We start from the raw sequence: 22981 nt of genomic DNA, 5'->3' as shown, positions 1-22981 counted from the left end.
CAAAGCGCAAAAAAAAAACAACTAACAAACTCAACGGCGATGTCTCTTTCCAGAAATCATGACCCGGTTACTTAAAATAATCCACAGACCTTGTTGTGAGCAGCTTCATGTAGAAACTATTTTCTTTCGAACAATCCACAACCGCCAACCATATCATTGCGCAGAAGAAAGCGTGCATCTACTCATGACAGTGTGAGATGTTAACATTAATGGCGTTCTCCTCATCTGAACTGTAATGTTAGTTAGATCAGTGATGCTAGGTGAGCTAGAAATAGATACACGCTTCCTTCTGGGCGATGATACGTTTGGCGAGTGTAGTTTGGTAGAAAGAAATTAGTTCCTACATGAAAGTGCTCACAACAAGATCTGTAAATTATTTTGAGTAACCGGGTCATGATTTCTGGAAAGACACATTACTGTTGAGTTTTTAATTTGTATGTTTTTGACGCTTTGAGCACCACAAGCAGAATGCCATCTAGTACCATTATATTAGAGAGAAGGCAGACATATTTACGGCTGATATTTCCAACACTCTGCAACTCAAAACAATCTACACTGATTAAAAAAAACTACAGTTAACAGGGAAAATATGTAGTTTTGATTCTGGAGATAGGTTATACTTTAATATCTACAGGGGCAACATTTCCTGCTTTCACTGGGGCTACACAGTTAATTTGAAATACTGTACAGTAGTGTCAACTTTCCACATAACCGTCAGTAACATTGGCATGTAATTACTGTTCTCTTGCATGCGTAGCGCAAGTGAAAAATGGCCAAAATGTTGATGGACGATACAGGAAGGGATATATAATTATTGTGTTGATTTTAGCCATAATAATACATCCCAAGAAATAACTATGTTGCTATGAGGTTTGACCCAAGAACCTTCCCTTGTTTTTCCGGGTAAATACAGTAAAACATCAAAGTGACTCATGTATTGGTAATACACACCGAGCATGAAAACATTTTGAACTTCCTGCTAATATTGAGCAGCATCCCCTTTTGTACAATCCATTCTCGCTTCTTTCGAGGCTTAAACTAAATCCTCCTGTAATCCGCCTCCCCCCAAATCTATATCTCCCCCTCTTGATTAAACAGAATTTTCGAGGGTTAGATAAAAAAATGGGATTGTAGCTTTCACCATGACGCTTCATCTTGCCAGGCAATTTCAGAGAAAGTAGCTGAACCTAATGTTTTGTACACTGTGTAATTGCAATTCTTCAACACGTGACTGTTAAGTGGTTGAAATATTTAGTGGCTGGCAGTATTGGATATGTTCAAAACACAAACACAAGGGCATTCATTCTTTTAGCCACTCAAAAGACTCATTCATTCAATTATGCACACAACATTTATAGGCTGCAGTGTTAAATTATGTTGGACATACTCTGCAGCCACTGAAAACCAAGGTCACTCCATTATTAGGACCTCTGGGAAATGGAGAAGTCACATTAGTGCTTGCGATTGCTCCTAAAATCCTGTTCCCTTAAAATCAGCTATAGTGGTCATAAAGTTGTCACAGTAAGTGGAATAAGTCAATAGTTCCAAAAGGAATGACTCGTTCACAGTCGGCCAATGGATCAATTCCAATTTGAGTGCTTTTGCAAAGGCTCTTTCTTCGGCCCATGTTCCAGTGGCAGAGCTGAGAAATAAGCCTTTCCATTTTAGTGGGATTGATGATGGCGGTGCTCAAGCCAACATACAGCTTTCAATTTCATCTATGGGTTAGCAGCACATGAAAGAATTTATAAATGGACAGTGGAGCTGGAGATGTGTCAATACATAACTGATATTATGATATGAGGTGTCAACTGGGATTTGGGTCGTCATGATGGACATCGTGAGGATCTTTTTTTAAGAGACCGGGCCGCCCACCCATCCTTTAGGTTAAAGAAATACGTTGACGTTTTAGGAAATATGATGAGAGGATCGATGCCACTCTCTTATCTATGAGCTCAATATGAAGATGGAGCCCGGAGATGGTTAGCTTAGCACAGACACTGGAAGCAGGGGGAAAGAGCTAGCCTGGCTCTGACTAAAGGTAAAGAAATATTCACTAGTTACTACTCACTAATTTTTCTTGGCTAGGAGCCTTCTCATCTTTGATAGAATCTAACCCTTAAGCCCACTCCAGAAAGACAATGCTCCAATTAAAAAAATAGTCTTACACAGCCCCCCTTCCATTTTACACTTCAGTATTTGGGTTACAAAAATGAGACATAACATAATTAGTGAGCTTCAGAGGTGCTGGTGGGCAGTTTTTGTTACCTTTGGACAAAGCCACCCTCGCTGTTTCCCCTGTTTGCAATCTTTCTGCTAATCTGAGCATACTGTCTCTACTGCTCCAGCTTCATGTTAATCGTACAGAAACGTTAAAGGACCACACCAGCAGTCATGCCCAAACATCATCATTGCTGTTGGTATGCAATCAAATATATTGTCTGATTTTGTCAACATTAACAAGCTCAGTTGAAAAGTTCTGTTGTTGGTATTAGTCGTTTGGTAGAATTAGTTGGTTGCATCCAGTTATTGTCGCAGGTCACAAGGCTTTAAGGTTCATCCTCTCTCTGAAAGACTTCCTCAGTTTGTTCCTCGGTGCGGGAACAGGACCAGGGCCATGACTCGCTCTGATGAAGCCGAGATCACTTGCGGCTTCAGTATGCTGGGTGTGGTGGTTCTGGTGCTCCAGCTGCTGGAGGGGAGGCGCAGGCTGGCTTTGTGGTTGTACGTCGAGGACGCCTAATGGAGCGTTTTTCCGGCTGAGGGCTCCAGCTCCTGCTGCGTTGGTCCGCTGGAGCTGCTGGATGATGGCAGAGAATTTGGCATCCAGAGACGGTCTGCCAGTTTTGGACCTTGTGGCAGGCCGTGAAGTGAAAGTGCCGGTGTTTTCCTTCTCCTGGTATGAGGGAGGAAGAGGTAGATGAAGAGAAGCAGGGAGAGGAGGTCTGGCAGGGCGGCTGGGAGGAGCATAGGGCTGTCTGTCAGAGGGAGGGGGCGGGGCACGGCGCTTCTTGCTACCGATGGATGTAGAGCTGGTGTTGGGGTTGGGGCTTGAGCAAGGGGTGGAGGTTTTGCTTTGGGACAGAACACCTTTCTGCACTACCACTGAATGCGACCCGTCGAACAGAGTGGACCAATTAGGTGCCACCTTCTCCTCTTCGTGACCAATGAGAAAGCGGCCATCTGTCTCCTCGATCTTATTGTGAATCATGTCTGTGATGCTCTCAAACTTTCCAGGTGAGTTTATACCTGCACGTCAAACAAAATGTACAAACATTGAAGGCAAATCTTAAATCAGTTTTTTTTCAAATTTAAATAAAACATGATTAAAATGCAGAAACAAATCCTGGAAAACAGTCGGCGAATTACCAACTCTGTCTAACTCACTTCACTCACTCGCTCCAATTACTCTACTCACTGAGGTCATTGTAAACAGAGTCAGCCTGTTTGGTGAGGAAGAGTGATGGTTTCCGTGGTGACACAACTTCAATCTTCATTAGCTGGTTGCAGCAGTGCAGCCACTGGCCTGGTTGTAAACAGAAGGAGAGACACAGATCAAGGTTATACTGTTTTTTTTGCTAAGAAGAGGTTAGCTTAATATATGTGCAGCGACTTTTCTGGTCCAAACTGACTGACGAACATACTCCACTTCCTCTTTATATAGCTCTGAAACACTCACAACACACACACCTGTTCTGCACACACATGTACTTTTTCCATGTACATACAGACCTTTCTGCTGCATGTTTACACAGACACAGGCTTACTCTGATCATAAAGGTGCTGGTGGAGAGCATCCAGCCAGTCCTCCAGCTCCTCCCTGGTCTCTGTGGTGAAGACGATGGTCTCGGACCCCTCTGGTGAAGGGTTGATGATGGACAGACTCCTGGATTTCTGGCCTGCTGACTCCTTCTCCATCACACGAATGCGGGTATCCTGAAAAAAACAAAAACAAAAACAAAAACAACCCACAGATCATAAGCATAAAATGAGTTCCACAGTATACAAATGACAGTGCTTTTCAAGATAGTGCACTAAAAAGGACATAGCTGACACTGCAGAAAAAATAATTTAGCAGTAAAATGCCAAAGATGCGAGCAGAATCCCAGAACGTGATGTGTACGTTGGTTATAATGAAAATGTTATAATAGCTTTATCTGTATGTTAATGTCTTGTGGGGGGCGTGGTTTTGGCAGGTGGTAGGAGGCAGGGTCAGCACTGACGTCACAATTGGGGGTTCGGTGAATGAATTAGCAGCTACTCAGCGTCACCTGGAGGAAACAGGTGAGAGCTGCGGAGGCCTGTGAACTGCACGGAAGACCGTCTGAAGAGGAAAACACTCAGAAGCTTTTGACACAAACAACCACCATCTCTATACACCTGCACCTGAACAACGACATCAAGCGCGAGCTAACCGAGGAAACGACGGAGCGACATCCATGATAATGCGGTGGAGTCGCCTGGTCCACGTGAGCTGACCGCGGAGAGCGCGAGCATTGCATTGACAGCGTGAGTATCTTCACGCGACCACACCAGAACACAGAGAGACTGCATTCACTCAGGAGGCTCAGTGAACAAGTTAAAGTCAGCGATTAAAACAGAAATAATAATGGTGGCAATGACAAGGGTAACAACAATAGTTATTCCTGGTGTTAGGCTACTACCACTTTTTATTTCTTTTGCCTTCTATTTGTCCTGTAAGTGCAACTCCTTCCAGGGTTCCTACAAGTAAACACAAATTAAATTTAAGACTTTTTTGGTGATAATTTTTTATTGCTTTTTCGTGGCAGTATACAAGTTGTAGTATATATATTCAATGCTTTGGGTTTACATATAAAAATAAATTAATTCAAATTTAAGAACTTTTTAATATCACTGTGAATCAAATTTAAAACCAAACTTGCAATAGAAGTACACAACAAAAGCGAAAACGTATTCTTTCCCAGTAAACACATTTCAGTTAAAAATGAACAGTAAAGTCAAATGACATTGATGATACTCTGTGGTTACTGCTCAGCAGCTGGCTGGCAAGGCCTTAAATTTAATGATGTGGACTCATTGCATGATCTATATGCATAGAAGGGGCAAAAATAGGCACATTGCACACATAAAGCTGTTCCCCCACCAAAGTGTTTTTACTCCTGTTAAAATAATCTTTCACATAGCGACAACACCAGAAATACTCGTAGTGATGCCACTAAAAAAACATTTAAGACCACCCGTCCCATCTGAATTTAAGACATTTTAATACTTTAAAGACTTCAATGAGTAAATGTGTATTTATGACATTTTAAGACTTTTTAAGGACCTAAGACAGCCCTGTTTTTCCAGTATTGTGTGTTACATTATTTTGCTTCTGTTTTAAATTTGCCAGCAATTTTTAAAAGAGCAACTGAGTATTAAAATACAAATGACTGTGGAATATGAAGGTTTGGATTCTGTCTTACCTTGCTAATGGGTACATTCAGAGTGGGCTGCACTTTAGCATCAATTTCTTCCGGGGTGAAGTAACAGGACAAAACGCCGGCACTCAGCACGCAGTAAAGACTGCAACAGCGATAAATCCCCTCCACACTTTGCTGAACATCACCAAAAATAAAAAAAAAAAACAAAGGAAGTGAAGTATTTAAATCCAGGTACTAGCTATGGAGCTTATGATAACAGCAGTCAACGCACCTTCTGGCTCAAGTAGCCGGTCATCATGCTCTGTGTCATGCAGGCAGGCTGGGCCACCAACCGGCAGCAGAGGTTGCCATAAAGAGGAAGCCAAGATGACCACTCCGCTGTGAAAATAAAGAGCAGTAGTAAGTAGAAGTTAGCAGTGAATTAACTGCTATAATGTTTATGTAAGGATAAATTCTGTAGTTCTCCTAAAAGTATCCAGCCTGCTGCCCATAACTAAACACCTCCGTGTTCTGAAATTGAAACTTTGAATGATATAAATACTCATAACTCAGGCTGAATACCAAAATCATTTTTCAGACTCATTTTAAGAACACCTGTCAGGCGAAGTGAAGGTTGAAGTTGTATTTTTGTACAGAAACAAATTTGCTGGTCAAAAAAGCCACTGTGCAATCTGCAACAATGTCCGTGCTTGGTGATATTGTATATGTGCATGCTTCTCCCTCCACCTTAAAGCCTCTCAACTCAGTGTATCAAAGCACGCTGTGCTTTATTACAGGTGATACATTTCTCACTCACCATTGCATCTTACATGAAAAGATGGGATGGTCCTCCCTGACGAACAGAAGGGAGCAGCATTGTATGTTTATTTATATGGCTCTACTGCAAAAACTGCCTTGTTACCAATGCTCCCTGGTTGCATTAAACATAGTACTTACAATGTCAGGTCACAGGACATCTTAACATTAGCTGTACCTCATGTACGGATGCACAATATTTAGTTTTTTCCAATATCCGATATGCTGCTTTAACAACTTATTTGGCCAATAACTGATGCCGATATTGATATATCCACTTTTTTTGCGTACTTAATTTTAGTGATCACCAAGTCTCTTCAGTTGTGGAATTAACATCACATTATGCATATTCTTATCGCAATGGCTCGCCAGCAAATGTTTTCCAATATATGTAATATTCATTCATTGTGCAAAATAATTTCTTCATGTTCACTTTGTCATTTGAGAAAAAAAAATCTGTCTGTGATATCGTCAGAAATTAGCATGTTGGCTGATACTAATGACATGCTGTTATTGTTGTGTATCCCTAACCTCATGATCATACTGAGCGTGGAAGACCAATTTAAATACTATTCTGCATACAAGTCACAATCTTTTTGAGCATTTTAAAAGGTTGTATTTATGCATTTGCAATCACATTTGTAATTGCTTTTATTCAGTGTAATATGTATATTGTGTGTCTGTCTATGTTTCAACTATGTTGTTTTTACACACAGTTCTCTCTTTAAAAGATAATCCGATCTCAACAAGACTACCTGTTAAAATAAAGGATTAAAATTAATAGTTTTAAAAATTGTACCCATTAAATTCATTCCAGTCTTGTATTATAAAGTATAAACCACATCTTTCTATCAGAATATGCACTGTGGATCTGAATACTAATGCACCATGGTGGAAACTCATACCAAAAGTTTACCCCTAAAATTAGAGCTGATAACAAAAACCCGCCTGAGCACCAACTTCCTTATCCATTTAATCGCTCATGCACGGAAGAAAAGTAATCCAAGGTGAACTTTAATCAAAGGTTATTTTGTTTAATTTCAGCTTTCAATTTTAATGGTGGAAAAATAATGTATCATTACCACAGTGCTGATTCAAATCAGAGAGTAAAAAGCTTAATTCCTTCATATCCCCAGATATTACATTTCGCTGCCTTTGCTTCTTACCGTCTTGGAGGACAATGAGGGAGTGAGACTGAAAGCTGCCTTCAGCCTCGGGCAGACACAGAGAAGTGTAGGCCAGCAGGCTGTACTTGGCTCCACTGTTGCAGGTAAAAGCATACACAAACACACACAGGTTAGTGCTCTTTCAACTATACTGCATTGACATATGTTCATTCCTCCTGAGGCTCAATAATAAAAGCTGCATGCTCATCTCTAACCCTAACAATAAATAACAATGAAGACGCATCAATACACAAAGACTCTGACACTTTAACACAAACATGTGTACATACCCTCTAGTATATGGCTTTGTGTAAAATATCTCCTATTTCAAAGGCCTAATGATCCCATTGTTTCTCCTCCCACTAAACAGGTGGTATGTATCGCTTACAGATGTTCAGTTTCCAAGAGATTCACTTGATGCCCTAAATGCTGTTAAATGCGCTTTTCCTCAATTAAATACAGGAAGGAACATTAAAAGTGTGCACTTCTTTCCCCAATAAAATACTTAAATTTATTAGCACAGAAAATTCCACGATTGTCCTATAGCTAAACATATCAGTACTCATAGCCCCAAATATTAACCCTTTTTAATACACTGTCAGTGTGATTTAGTGGTGTGAGCCTGCAGCTACACCTTTTGTCCCAGTAAACAAACCATAATCCAGTTTGTTCCCCACTGCAAAAGTGTTAAATAGAGAGCCAAGAGTCTGTGAAGGGTTTTATGGGATAGCACAATACATACACAGGTATGGGGTTGTACTGCAGGAAGGTGTCAGGGTCAGGGCTGTCCAGCAGAGGGCAGAGCTTCTTCCCAGAGCTCCTTCCGAAGGAGCTGCGGAGCTTCTTGGCCAGTTTCTTTGGCGTATTCACCAAGGTGAGCTCTTCTTCGATAGCACAGCTCCACAGCTCCACCTTTAGCTCAAAGTGAGGATCTGCATCTTTACTATAAGAGGATAGAAGAAGTGCTATAAAAACTGTATACTGCACACACAAAAAAGCTCTCCAAAAGTACACATACACTGCATATTGGACATATACAATAAATAACTTACAAGATGGTGACTCCCTCAAAGCAAATGTCAGTGACTGATCTGTCCACCACCACCATCTCTGTGTCAAACACCTCAGATCCAATCTGCATCAGACAGAACACCGCCACTCGACGGGAGCCTAATAAATACGAGAAGTGCAGTGTGTTTTAATACAGCATAAAATAACAGGAGGCAAAGCTTAACAGAAGGCATGAATGTTGACACAACAAGGACAAACTTACTCCCTCTGTTGTTAAAGTAGGCTGTATCCCTCCACATTAAAGGAAAACGTAATCCTAAAATCAGTAGAGGTGAAAAAAAGTCAATTATCAAAGCAACTCCTAACTATTCAGGTAATTTTTAAAATGTTCTGTATTTATTTTATGAAAACAACCTCGAAAGGTATGAAAATTGGGCTTAATTTTGTGCTACGTATATATTTTAAAAAGTGTCTGTCACTCTCTTGTGCTGAAATATTATGGACAAATGGGAGCAATCTTACCAGACAATGCAATTGTCCCATTACAGGGTACACGGTCATCTGAAACTGGATCTGAAAGTCTGCAATGAGATTTTGAATTTACTGTTACAGTTATTAACAATCTGAGTATCAATGCATTCAATTCCCACCTGCCTATGTGCTCTATTGTATCTTGTATATTTGTACATTTTAATGGTGTATTGTTTTATGTGTTTGTACTTACCTTTGCTGTGTTAAGCCAGAGACAAATTTATCTAAATATATTGCAACAAAACAGCACTTCAAAACTAAAACCCTCTTTTCTAAATCCATAGTGGTGTCTTAAATCCATTTGCTAAGGTTTAAAATATTCATATGCTTAATAAAGGTGTCTGAATGCAGCCCGAGAAAAACTGATGTCAATCCGTGTTTCAATTCATCACTTTATTTTAAAATTTTCTCCATTCTTGTTTCTCCAGATTTAATTTCTTAATTGAAGATTAGATTTATAATAAATCACAGTTTGAGCTGCATTTATATACTCTGATAATGTGCAGAAACTGAACACCACATTTTGCTGCTATGCAACTTTTACAAGACAAAAGCACCTAGTCTGTTTACCTCATGACTGCTCCCCTCAGGTCCTGCTCCTCTTTCGTCTTCTGCAGCTGTGTGAGATAAGCCTTGATCCTGGCGTTACAGGTCTGCAGGTTCTTGGAAGTGTTAAGAACCTGTTCTCTCTTACTGCATGCCAGCAGCAGCTTGTAGGCCCCCTCCCGCATTCGTATCTCAAAGTCAAGCTTTTCTTGTATGTTTGTGTTCTTCTCGGACGAAACGTACAAAGGAGAAACATTCAAAATGACTAAATGAATTAAATTTAAACAAACAGCAGCTTGAAATTCTGTTTTGAATTGTGTTAGTCCATCAAACAATATCCTACAAAATGAGACCAAAGACATGATGAATTAGAGTGAAGCTGCCCTTGAATGTTGTTTTTGGCAAGAGAAAACTCCCTTCTAGTGTATAAGGTGCTACATCACTCACTGTAATGCACATAAATTGTATATACACAACCAAAAACACTTTAAAGGTAAAAAACAACTCCTTCCAGCCTCCACAGTGCACTTAACCTTGTGTTGTTGGTTTTTTTTTTTGGCAAAGATGGAAGAGTTTTTTGCAGCACAAAACAAAAAAAGTAGTCTTTCTGGCACAAACAGAGTGAAAGCTTTCAGAGTCCTTTGTGAATGACAAACATAAGACAACTGAAAATTGCAAGATGTTCAGGAAATTTGATCTTCCGGTGCGACTGGTAGCTACGACAACAATTAATCTGATAATGACACACTGATCTTTAAACATGTCAGACTTGCGGCAGTGAAGCCTTCTTTTCATCACTCAAGAGCAACTTGTGTGGCAGTGTGAGTTGAAATGATGCAGACAGAGTGAAGAGGAGCGGTTGGGAAAAGCACGAGTCAGTAGATGGGACGACATTAACAATAAGTGAATGGCTTAATTTATGTCATGCAATTTAGATGGTAACAGCGCAGTATGGAAATATATGGATGGCATGCTGCAAACAACAAGTACACTATGACAAAGATAAGGTTCTAGCGAACATATTTATACCCTAAATTCTGTATGATGATGTCTGATCTGGTCTAAAAGCATGTTATACTAAATTTGAAATAACACCATTTCAATTTAGTATGAAAATGGTTCAGTAAAGTTCAGATGTACATGCAGAGTTTTAGGAAAACAGACATCACCATTCTCCTTGTTACAAACTAGAATATGCACCTGTAACTTCTTAGAAATCTGTCGTATGTACAACATATTCATATCCTCTACTATCTGCAGAGTGTCATTCAGGAGACTTGGGCATCGTTTCATGCTTTTGGTCTGCAATGACATTAGTTTGAGGGATGTTAGGGCAAAGAAAAGAGCATTATTTCAGCACATGCTTAGCAACATTCAACAATGCAGAGAGTACACGGCTCATTAAATGGTGTTTCCAACCTGTTAGTGCAAGCACCAACCTCTGAGGTTATGGTTAGGGACTGTTTGTCATTTATAAGGAAGGAGGGGTGGTGCAAAATTCACATTAAAAAGCACTGGGGAGGGACCTAAAACTTTAAATGGTAGTATTTTGTAAAAATAATAACAGTAATGATACATAAGATAGACAGACGGGACTTATATAGTGCTTTTATGAGTACTCAGAAACGCTTACACCTAACCTCTGAATCCCAAATGCTGCAAACAGGTTTGAAAGACATATTTTCTTTAAATATCTGCAAAGTCACACCATATATCATGGCTAGGAATTGTAAAAACAGAAACAAAATTTCCAACAAACCTTTAGCACATTATTTTAAGGAAGATTTGCATTTTGCCTAACAACTTAAGTGTTTGTTTTGGTGATAACTAAGGGGCGCACTGTTAGCTAATTGCATCAGCTCCAATACTACCTACATTTGGTGTGAATACAAAAAAGTTATTTTTGGTGAAGGGAGGGTGATTGATTAGGGGGAAAAAAAAACACTTATAGCTTCAAGTCTAGATAAAAAGAAACACGTCACATCCCAGCCATCCCCGCCTCTGATACAGTACAGTCCCTGATTTGGATCAGGTTTAGGTCTATGGGAAAACAGTCTTTAACACAACGAGGGCAACTCCCGTATTGAATAACTGGCCGATCCAGCTAGCTTTGTCCCAGGGAACTGAAACCCAGTGTGTGTTAACGTTTAAGACAGGCGTTAAAAAAGTGCCATTATTTACAACTTAACTGAGCACAACCTACGTAGTAAGTCGTTTGTTACTGAATTATTGCCAGTGTGTATTTACGTTAGTATTGCTGCACTTTGGACTCCGCATCAACTGAAATGTCATTCAGATTCATTGTTAACGGCAAATACACACACACACACGATCACGGTGTAACGTTAATCCCCCGTACCTCTGTTTGCAGGAATAAAGCACTCTGTCGGATTTTCTTCCGTTTAATCTCCATCGCCACCGCTGAACCGGCCGATAGTAACGACCCGGAGGAGCTGCCGTTTCTCTTGGAAGTTTGAACGTCCCGCTGGTCGTCCATGTTGACCGTCCATTCGCTGGAATCAGCACGAGCAGCACATTCCTGCTCCAACTGCCGACGCCCCTCCAACGGACGGGGGAGTTCGATTTGTGACACAGCAACTGCCGCCATGAAGATATTGTCAGGTAAATACACAAATAAGTCGATTCACAGGATCAATGAATCCCCACTATCAATTATTAAACTCTTTTAGAAATATTAGAAATGTAATTCACATCAAGAATCACGTTGGACGTTACACATGATGTTTAAAATATTGATAATGACTGAAATGACTTGAACTTAAGGACATTACCAGTGTTGTATAAAAAGACAACCATAGCGAAATAGCACACAATAACTTAAATAACTACATGTTATAAAAGTACACATGATCTTCTCTACAGTTCGAAAGTAAATGTCATACAGACGCTCCGCCTTCCCCGCCGGTAGGTCAAAATGAATAACACCGAGCGCTTTCACGCCAACAGAATGGGGGCGTAATTGCGTCATTGTCCCAGACAAAAACAGGCGTGCACCGTTTTGGATTTTGAATTTTTTTTAGACGGTAAATTAAATATATATGATGTTTTAGACGATCATTTTTGGTGGAAATATGCGCTTAAAATAGTAGTTTAAGTAAATAAATAAAAACAATGAAAATCTTATAAGTAATTTCTGGCAGCATATAAAACGTTTATTTCTCAGTTTTGTAGAAATAATGAATAGGCATCTGTAGCTAAATGTAAATAAACCATTTTAATGATCCCTAAATGCACGAATAATATCTCTTTCTGAGTATGTTTTAATAAGCGTCAATGTATTACAAAAATATATAGTAATAAATGGGGGGTGAAATGTAATATCAGTAAAAAGTTGTTGCAGCAAAATCAGCAAAATTAAATGTGATTCTTTTATGTTCTTGTATTGCAACATCCTCATTGAGGTCGTTTCCGTAGTTGTTTTGTTCCAGGGAATCCTTGCTCGTTTGAGCTGCGCATCGTGCTGCAGGCACAGCCCTTTTCAGCAGCAAATATAATACTGCCAGCTGCGCAGCCCAGCTGATGGTCCAGTCACAAAAGACCCTGAAACGTGACCAGGGAGTCCAGGAAACCCGCCCACCCGGTTCTGGCTGACATGGGCTTCTGGACGCGTTGGAAGCATCCATGGTTGGAAGTGTAGACGCAGGCGCTGCTGAGGATGAACTGTGTTATGTCAAGTTAGACCGAGTTAACCAGAGACAAAACATAAAGCTCCGGAGTTACGATTCTGCTTTCAAAATTAAAGGGTGGATTTCTGAAAATTAAATTGAGATGCATATGTAATCCTGTGATCCGGTCTGCAAACAGTGATGTCAGCTGCATTGCCATCTGGCAGTTTTCTTTACCATACGTTGTATACAACAGGGATTTATTAAAGTCCAATGTTTATGTCAGCTGAAAACCATATGAATAAGTTTAACAGTTATCAGTTCTGGTAGCCTTTTGAAGTGGAAATTCACAGCTTGACCAAACTATTTCCTGAGTCATAGTTATTACAGATTTATCTAGTCTTTGAATAATGATTGTGACAAATGGAAAATGGATGACAACAATGCACTTTCCCAAAGTTACACTCACAGCATATTTGATCTTGACCCTGTTTAACAGAAGGACAGAGAAACATTAAACCGGTTTTTACAGTGTGTTTTATGTTAAAAAGATGTGATAGATTTTCATAAATAATCTTAAAAATCTGCACACAGTTGTTGAAGCTATGTAAACACTGTTTATATGACAAGTGTTCATGGCAAAAATGTGGTTCACATAAAGCTTAAATGTTTTCCATTTAGATAGAGGAATTAAGACACCCATCTTCATTATGATGAAATAAAGAAAATAAGTGTTGTTTTATTAAACATTTTTATTTTCATCTTCTTTATAAAACATCAGGACAGAGCTAACTATTTTAATAGTTTTATCATTAGTATGGTGCAATGTAATATGTTTTGTTTCAATTGTGGTGGGATTAGGGGTGCTGTAGCTCCTCAGAAAAGCCTCGTACAATTATGTATTTGTGGGGATTTACTGTGAAGTGAGTCAGTAGCCAATTAGAATCAGCTTTATTGGATACACATACAAATAATTTGACTATGGTTTTAAATTGCTCTCTATATTTACACAGTTTCAAGAACATTTTATAGCTAAATCAATAGAACATACAACTAAAAAAGACAAAGATAACTTAAAATAAAACTTATAACTATAATGTACATGGATGAAACAGTGATCTGAAAGAGAGAGCCTGCACATATATTGAGATATTAAGACTTTGTAATAAGACAGAGCAGGTAGGCAATAAAAAGATAATAATCATGATACAAAATAAAAAAATAATATTGTTTTGTCCTGATTTTTCCATGTGTTAATCTCTCCCCACAGATTTAGGGAAGGCGAACTACATTTTCCCTAAATCTGCAATCACATGATTCATTGTGCATATGGTTGCCTAGAAACAGTCTGTCACTTGAAGGCTTAGGGGATACATCACTCAAATCTCTGCATAGTGCTCGCTCTGATTTTATTCTGAAAGTAAGAATCGGAAGTAATGTGTACATTTCCGCCGCTTTGACGCTCCTCTCAGGATGTTGGTCCGCTCGCCGCTATTTTGCAGGAGACGCGTTATTGCTGAGCAACGGAGGGAGAGAAGGCCGACTCACGGAGCCAGACTGAACTGCAGCAGCGGCGGCAGGGCTGGGCTCCACACACACACACACACACCCTCAAGAGAAACACACACCAGAAAGGAAAAGGGTGAGTTCACTTTTATTTAGCGAAATGTACAACACAATGCTAACGGTCAGCTTTTAAGCTAGGTGGGCGACCGTGAGAAGTTTGGAGGAAAAAAATGGAAAGAGTCGGTTTTCTGCTTTTGTGCTGACCGTCTATTGATGCCAATGTGGGTTTTCAGTGTTGATACAAGGTGACATGGCAGATTTTGGAGCTTTTTGCGTAAAAAAACAAACTAGCTAGATCCAGATTTTAGTATTAAATTTAACAAACACGCCTGGGAAATACCCTGTTGTTGTGCTTATAACGGCTAAACAAACTGGTCCCTGTTGGCTAACTGGATGGCTACTGTTGTCGGCAGCAGCATGACCAGCATGCCCTGCTCCGCCTTTGTAAAGCCACACAGCCTCGCCACTTAGCTGCCTCCATAAAACACCGGCCACATATGCCCTCTATCCTACTATTATTTATTATTAAATTGTTTTTCTTCTATAAGTTGCATCCCCCTGTGACCGCACGGATGCTAACGAGACAGGATGTACATCAATGAAGGTCGGTTACAGTGGACGCTTTGTTTATCTCATTGGAAACATAACATGATAACATCGGGGTCTTCTTTGAGTCTATTTATATTGGCGCACGGCTAGATTATACAAGTAAATATTTTTTATATGAAATGTGGCTGCAAAGTGTGTCCCGATGTCGGACCCCCGTCCTCTCCTTCTGTGAGGAGGCTTTGTTTTCGTGGGGCAGATGTAGCTGGCCTACATGCATCCGCTCTCTTTGTGTTGAGTTTGATTTTTGCTGTCATTATCATATAAGATTTAAAACTTGGAAAACTGCAAAATATGTGTTTTAAGTGCATTTATAGCATCTTCTATGCTGATGTGTCTCATCATACACTGACAAAGATCTTAAGATGCTTTATTTGTGTGCCTCCCACAATCAAATAGATGCCAAATTGTGTTATAATTGTCAAATTATCAGGTACTGGACTACTGGAAAGAGTTGGGTTCAATTGCTAGAGGCATATGCATGACAAATACCAAAGTTACAAAACATTTTGAGCATTTGAAACATAGACTTATATTCATGGCAGCAGCAGACTGATTGTATGTATGCATCTTGATCATTTATCTTATTTGCATCTAACGGTGCTGAAGATACTAGTGGAGACTGCATGTATCTCAGGATGGGGTTTATAACTCAATTCCATTGTGTGCATACTGGACTGATGTGCTCTTGAACAGCCATACAGCTATGGACTTAGTCTTGTTAGTCTCCTCCTCCTCCTCCCTTAGCTGTAAGAATTCAAATTTCTTGGGTTTGAGCCATAAATTGTGCAGATAATACCATCCAGTCCAGCTTTGCCCCATTCCTTTTTCCTTTCCTTTCTCCCTTTCACTCTGCCATTTTTCCGCCTCCTTCCTGTCGTGTCCGCAAATGTGGTTGCCGGCAGGCTGGTTGGCTCTACAGGCAGTTGCATTTTTAAAAACTGTGTCAGTGTCACAGGACGGTTGCTGCACTCTCAGAGAGGAAGCAGCAGCAGTGTCCCAACTAGACTGCAGCCCAGCCTGTCTTCATACGTGTCCATTTGCGCAGTTACAATGCAGATGATATAACACAATGTGAATGAATAGAAAAGGTTTTTTTTATATTAGTTGAAGTTTTCTAGTGTTGTTCTGTTTGTCATTTAATAAACTGGAAACCTCAGCAACATATAAATTCCTACAGTTGCCAAGCTGTCAGTGCTGACTGGGCACTTTGCACGGTAAATTGATGGTATTCGTCCTCTATGTCAGAGGTGTCCAAAAATGTTTAAATTGGGGCCCAGATTAGTTAATGTGAAAATATGTGGGGGGCAGCTGCCTCTCAAATAATACAGAATATTTTTTTAAAAAATCACATACAAATGACACAAACACAACTATTTCATCTTTACGTTAAAAAAATGTATTCAATTTTCCACTGCTCCTGAAAGTGATGGCCCTCGTTGTTGACTTTACGCTTCTTTGCTGTGGCCATGTATACTACCTTGCAGGAAATATCTACCATTAGGTAATTGTTTGTTCATCTATTTATGGAAACATTAGTTTTGACTACATATCTCCGATTTGGTGCATGTCTACAACTGTATGATCATCCTGCCATTGTAAGGTGAATGAAAATAAATGCAAAGTGATCTTGCTTGATGAACCAATATTGTGTTAATCATGTAGTATATTTTAAAAGACAAGCTGAGGGCTGTTTAAAATTGGTGTGAGGGCCACAATTGCCCCCCGGGCTGGACTTCGGACATGACTGCTCATTGCTCAATGTCACCCTTCTTGGATTACTTACTACTTAAAGTGTCTCTGGTTCAGTATAATTCTTAAAATGACCTGTTAGCCAATGAGCAGTGTTTACATGTACAGTAAGTCTTTCCATCAATAATATGAACCTATTTTCTGTTCCAGTCTATAGTTGGGATTGGGGACTTTGTTGTCCGGCCTGCCCATGGCCATTGTGTATAGTAGGAAGTTTAGGAAGTGAGTTCATTTTACTTCAGTGTTCAGGGAGTTCTGTTTGTGACTGAAAACAGCCTACCCCGGAACTTAATATTATAATGTACTTCAGTCTTTTTACATGTTTTAAAGTGTTTTTGTACCAGGTTGTCTGCAGCTAAAAATAGCAGTGAATCTCAGTTCTGTAATCTGCCAGAGTAGAAACTTTTAAAAGGGTTATGAGAGTCAGATAGCTTTGCCTGGTGAAACTCCGGCTTGTGTGCAGACTCACAGAGACAAATAAGGGAGGTGAATAAAATAGTCTGTGGCAAGAAAAGGGTGAGACAGGATAGCAGTGCATAAAACAAGAAAAACACATGAAGCAATTTATACACATGATCATCAGCCTCTCCCTTGTTATGGAACATGAAGGGCGTGTGTAGTTTTTTTTTTACTTCCCATAATGAAAAATAAAACATAGTGACATTCACATCTGTTTTGGGGTGTAACGTACTCCCCTCTGAGATTCTGGTATTTTGTGCTTCTCTCCACTGCAGATATTGATCTCGTATATGGGCAGGTCCATTCCTATCTCTCTCTCTGCCAGGCTCACTCTGATTGTCCTGTTATGCTAACATTGATGTTTTTTTTCTCCTAAGTGCCAGTGTGGATTTCAGTGTGAGGGAGTTCACTATTTTTGTCTGCTGCTGAGGCTATTGCTGTGGGCAGCATAACTGCTGGTGTCATAATCAACGTGGCAGGGTGGCCAAATCCTAATGTTGCTGTTAAAGGGCCAGGGGTCAGTCATTATCTGCTCAGCAGGGGCCAAACAGGGACAGAAGGGCTCTCACCAGAGCAAACCTACAGTATACCTCACACACTGTGTACTTTGGCTTCTGTCTGAAAAATATATTAAGTATTGTATCTCAGTATTTTGCATGTCAATATTCTATCAATGCACAGGCACCAAATATTGTTTTTTAAAATTATATAAATGATTAATATTACAAACACAAACTTAAACATTTGGTAGCCTATTAGATTGATAATATCAACTGCTTTTTCAGTGTATGAAATGATTGAAGTGAGATAAAGACTCTGAAAATGTTATCTTATTAGACTGAACAGATGTGGACAGAGTTATCCATTATTTTCATTTGAAAAAAGTTAAGTCACAATATATTTTATTGCAATAATCAGCAAAACTCGGTGCAAAACATTTAAAATTGCAGTTATATTGTTTTGTGTCTTAAGTATTGTGATAATATAATATATTGGGAACTCTGGTGATTCACATTCTTACTCATATGACGGCATCGTGCCAAAATATTGCAGAGGGTAATTATAATAATAACCCAGTTCAAATTTTTCAGAATAACTTCAATTAGATTTCGGATATATATCGTATGAAATATTTTATTGAATTAATCTAAGCAGAAGATTTTAAGAGAGCTGAAACTAAGATTTATAATGGATTAATCTGCCGAATCTTTTTATTTATTGTATGGTCTATAAAATGGCAGATAATAGGAAAAAAAGGGGTCATCGTGGTTTCCTTAAAGCCTAGTTTACATCTTCAAATCACTTTTTCTGTTGCACCAACAGTCCAAAAACTCAGATATCCAATTTTAAGTGATATAAAGCAGAGAAAGTAGCAAATTGCAGGAGATCGAACCAGTTGTTTTGTTTTTTTTTGCTTTAAACTTTCTTCATCGACTAATTTTTACTGCTCTAGTATAATTCAATATTTAATACTCCAACATTTTGATGGTTAATTAACATTTGCATATTAGTGTACATCTTCTGCTCTCATGCCCCACTGAGGAATCTGCCTCCAGAAATGACTGTATTTCAGTATATTCTTTGAAAAATGTTCTGCACACATGCATCGGAGAATGAATTACATGCACTGAAAAAGACTATGCTGCAGGGCATGTGTTTCATTAATTCTCTTGGATTATTAATAATCTATTTTTTATTATCTCTTTATCAGTTTGAGCTTGCTCGGAGGCTGGTTTTCATCCTTTAGACTCCACAAGAATAATCACTTTACTTTCTCCGATAACGCTGAAGGGCAGGCTGTGTGTCTGTGTTTGAAATGTAAATGTCTATATGTAGGTCTGTAGGTCATGTGGAACACCGGGGTCACCGAGCATGTGGTGGGCTTATGTCTTACAGCCAGGGGTGTGCTGGGGTGTGTGTGGTAAAAACAATGGAGCAGGCTGGACGGATGCTGGCTGTGGAGGTGTTTGCTTGTTTGTTCCTCTCGCCAACTGCTCATGTGATGCGTGTGGCCGCTTTTCTGCACCATATGGTCTTTTCTGATGCATGGGATGTTTTTTTCATCCACATGCTGCATGTACAAACCACATTAACACACATAAAGCCTTACATTCACATGCACACTCAAGTTTCTGCAGGTGCTATACTGACACCAAAATGATTTATTATCATCCTGCATAGTGCTATGGTCCTGTCATTAGAGATTAATGCGGGTGTAGAGTCTTTATCTGGTTGCATAAATTATAAACTATGGAAAATGTATTGTTCAATAGATTCAATTATTTTTCTTTTGGTATTTGCACATTTTTTTCATCATATGCATTTAGGGCTTTTGATCTTACTCCAATCACATGGTCCAGATTTACAAAATCATGGGGGAAGCATGACCCACTTTGTGAAATTTGGATATCTTCCTTTTGCATTTGATATAACTGTGTTGTTGGATATGTACATGGCAGAACAGGAGAAAAAATGGCAAAAGGATGCATCACTTTGTATGTGTTTCTTCATATGTATGTCAGCGTTTTTGCATCCTCACATATCCAAACAGTTTTTGGAAACTGGCGAAGCATCCTTGGCTGGGACTTACACAGTCACTTACTAAGCCTTTACGGTGACAAACCCAAGTAACAGACATGCTTATCATAGATTTTAGCCTCCAGTTCTAGTTGAGGTTTTCTCGGAGGTCCCTTAAACAGAATATGGCAAGTGAGTGTTTTGCTCTTTGCCAAGAATTCTTCATTTATGAGGAGAGGTAAAGTAGGCCAACTTGATTCAAACGTCAAATGAAATCACAGACTTAAAGACTGATATCCCTGGAGCAGCCATGGTGTGCTCCTTCGTGCACTCTGAATTTTAGACCAAGAACATTTTATATACTGTATTATTTAAGTGCATCAGACAAAACTTTTGTGATTGACTGGCTGCCCCGTAGAGCATTCTGTCATGTGACATTATCGTCACATACATGCATGCACAATCCATTTCCAGAATGGTGCATTAAAAGACTTTTACTATTAATACAATAGTGTGTCAGACTATGGTTGTGAAACAATATACTCCCATGAAACTGTATTGCTCACAGGTAATCAAGGAAGATTTTAAAACAGAATAAATATGATTTTACAAAAGTTTTATACAGAGAGAGACACAAAATATAGCTAATTTAACAAACTTTTGATTCAGTGATGTGGTATAGGCCTAATTATTATCCGCATTGTTGAAAAAGCCCACTCTCGCTTTTTGTCTGAAGTTTAGAGAGGAACAATTGATTGTTTACTCCTCTACTGTACACCTTTATGTCTGTAAATCTACAGTAGACTCATGAGGGACTAGAAAAAGCCTTTTGTCTGTCTGTTTGTCCAGAGGTTGCTCAGGTGTCTCATCCTGAATCTGTTGCCTGTTATGTTCTTTATGCCCCTCAGGTTCTACAGGCGTCTTTTCTCCCTCACACCTCCAGGGTTGTAAGACCAATTCGGTCTCCATTGACTACTCCTTATTGACTTACTGACCTTGCATCAGCATTTTCAAGGGAATAGGCTGCTGCTATTCTATTTGTCTTGACCTTTAGTGTACTTCCTTTTTATTGTTTTTGGTTATACCTCAGAGGTGCTGTCTAGCACCACATACAGCTCTTTTCTCTTTGTTTCTGTAGCTGAAAAGCTGCATTATTGATAAATTTAAGTTCTTACATAAAAGTTTTAATCTACAAGAGGTATGTTTTCTAGTTTTGGCAACATCTTTGGAACTAAGCTGCCTTTGCTGTGGTGTTTTTGCACATCACTTCCAAGAAATCACTTTGCAGTGAGTCAGTATCATGATCCTCTCAGATTTTCGTGTAGAGTTTGATTTAATCCTTGTTTCTTTTTCTGTTCCGCCGAGAAGTGGGCTATCACTGCTCGAGCTCCTGAGTGCTATTTATATCAGGACAATCAGTTTTTGCTGCTGTTGTAAACATTAAATGCATCACCTCCTGCCTGTCTTCTCTCCTGGGAAAGACCAATCAGACATGGAATTTGAGAGCAAGAAATGCCCGAAAGCTTCTCAGTGTAATCACTTTTTTCTCAATCTCAGTAGCAAAATATGACAATTTCTTTGTCATGAACACTTCCCTTGGTAGTACTGCAGATAGGGTGTTGCCAAGCATGGTTTTATGAGATCTGGAAAGCTATCATCCACTGTAGCTGCTGGTAAATTTTAATGTAGCTAAACTGAGATAAAGCTACATTTTTACAATGTCGGCAGACAACCACACCCTTACCCAGGCTAAGTTTGGCTCTCATCATAAGACCACATGGAAAATGTGTGTGACAAGAGTATGAGTTGTCTCTCTGAGCAAGTATCTCATTCTTCCTCGTTCCTTCTCCCCTACTGTTCTTCTCACTTTGGTTTTGCCTAACATACATGTGTTTGTGTAGATCAGTGTGCGGAGGTTACTCACAACAGCTGTCAGTATGTGTGATGCGGTCTGAGTCAGCTCTCGGGGTCACTGTGGTGATATGACAGTCTGGGAGGTTAGGCAGATGAGTAGGATGTTTCATCATCCTGGGATGCAAACTGGAGCCAGATGCTGTGTGGAGAGCAGCAGACATATGTTGCAGCAGAGAAACATATTAGGTGTTGACAGTAGAGCCCGACCAATATGGAATTTTTGAGACCAATTCTGATTTTATAGTGGAAAAATTGGAGGAAAGAGAGGGGAGATGCTGGCCTCACGGCCACTGACACTGGTGTTCCGCGGGTACTTAAAGCAGCGAGCATGATAATAAATGACAGTATATTTCCTCCTTGTTCCCTGATGATCTTAATAAGTTGTTAAATGTTTCTCTTGTTGCTTTTTAAATATAACACCGCCGAGAGGGCCTGAAAAGCTGCTAAATAGCGATAAAGTCGGCACGTTAGTAGCCCTCCTTCTTGTCTTGTTCGTTTGCAAAATGATGGGGCCATTTTTTAACAACTTTACAGTATGCATTTCAATGTGGCTTACCGTGAAAACACCCTTGACTGACTGTGCTCCGATGTGACGCTAGCTCTGCTACATGTGCTTCAGAGTGCTAACAGAAGTGTAAACAATGGAGTTGGAGTGCACTTTGCTGGACAAATTATATAATGAAACCATTTCTAAATCACCCAAGCATTGTTTTCTGCATTAATATGGTCTGTATAAAAAGTTTTCTTATTGGAGTATATTTGGGAAAAAATAAATGTTAATGCCGATATGCTCCGATGTGTCTGTGAGAGGCTCTTTTCGGCCGATAATATCGGTCGGGCTCAAGTTGACACTAAATAAACTGGCACTCATTGAAATCACTTCCTGTCCCATTTCAGTGTCTGTGATTGGCTAGATTGAAGTTAAGTGCAAATATATGAATTGTTGAAATGGCACAAGGCTGCTTTTACAACATTTTGCTGGAGAACGGAAACATAGCTGTAAGAGCGATTAGTCACAGCCAATAAATCTGATTATCCAACGCTGCTCTAAAAATCACCCTGCTTTTTTTTAATGTCTGAGCATTTC

At 39.5% G+C, this 22981-nt stretch overlaps 2 protein-coding genes and 1 long non-coding RNA gene across 6 annotated transcripts in view; 2 read left to right on the top strand and 1 right to left on the bottom strand.

Moving 5' to 3' along the window:
• Positions 1-562: 562 nt before the first annotated feature.
• Positions 563-12062, bottom strand: rtkn2 (rhotekin 2). Its single transcript, XM_042501573.1, has 12 exons — positions 11814-12062; positions 9479-9678; positions 8900-8958; positions 8640-8693; positions 8419-8536; positions 8109-8309; positions 7367-7461; positions 5677-5783; positions 5448-5579; positions 3768-3936; positions 3419-3526; positions 563-3249 (listed from the first exon to the last, which is right to left on the bottom strand). Exons 1-12 carry the CDS (start codon positions 12060-12062, stop codon positions 2540-2542), a joined length of 2202 nt encoding a protein of 733 aa, XP_042357507.1. The 3' UTR covers positions 563-2539.
• Positions 4192-11901, top strand: LOC121954229. The gene is made up of 3 exons (XR_006106555.1): positions 4192-4509; positions 7337-7470; positions 11826-11901. It is a non-coding gene; the product is annotated as an uncharacterized LOC121954229 (long non-coding RNA).
• Positions 12063-14601: 2539 nt separating the features above from the next.
• The window catches only part of cep170aa (centrosomal protein 170Aa), a 50360-nt gene continuing 41980 nt past the window's right edge, over positions 14602-22981 (top strand). For all 4 annotated transcript variants that reach the window (XM_042502629.1, XM_042502627.1, XM_042502628.1 and 1 more), the window contains exon 1: positions 14602-14722. The gene's annotated coding sequence lies outside the window, so the exon portion shown is untranslated. The remainder of the gene's footprint in view (positions 14723-22981) is intronic.

Source organism: Plectropomus leopardus, chromosome 15, assembly GCF_008729295.1.
Source record: "Plectropomus leopardus isolate mb chromosome 15, YSFRI_Pleo_2.0, whole genome shotgun sequence".
Taxonomy (NCBI): Eukaryota; Metazoa; Chordata; class Actinopteri; order Perciformes; family Serranidae; genus Plectropomus; species Plectropomus leopardus.
The sequence above is the reverse complement of the archived record's forward strand: the minus strand, read 5'-3'. Positions and strand labels throughout refer to the sequence as shown.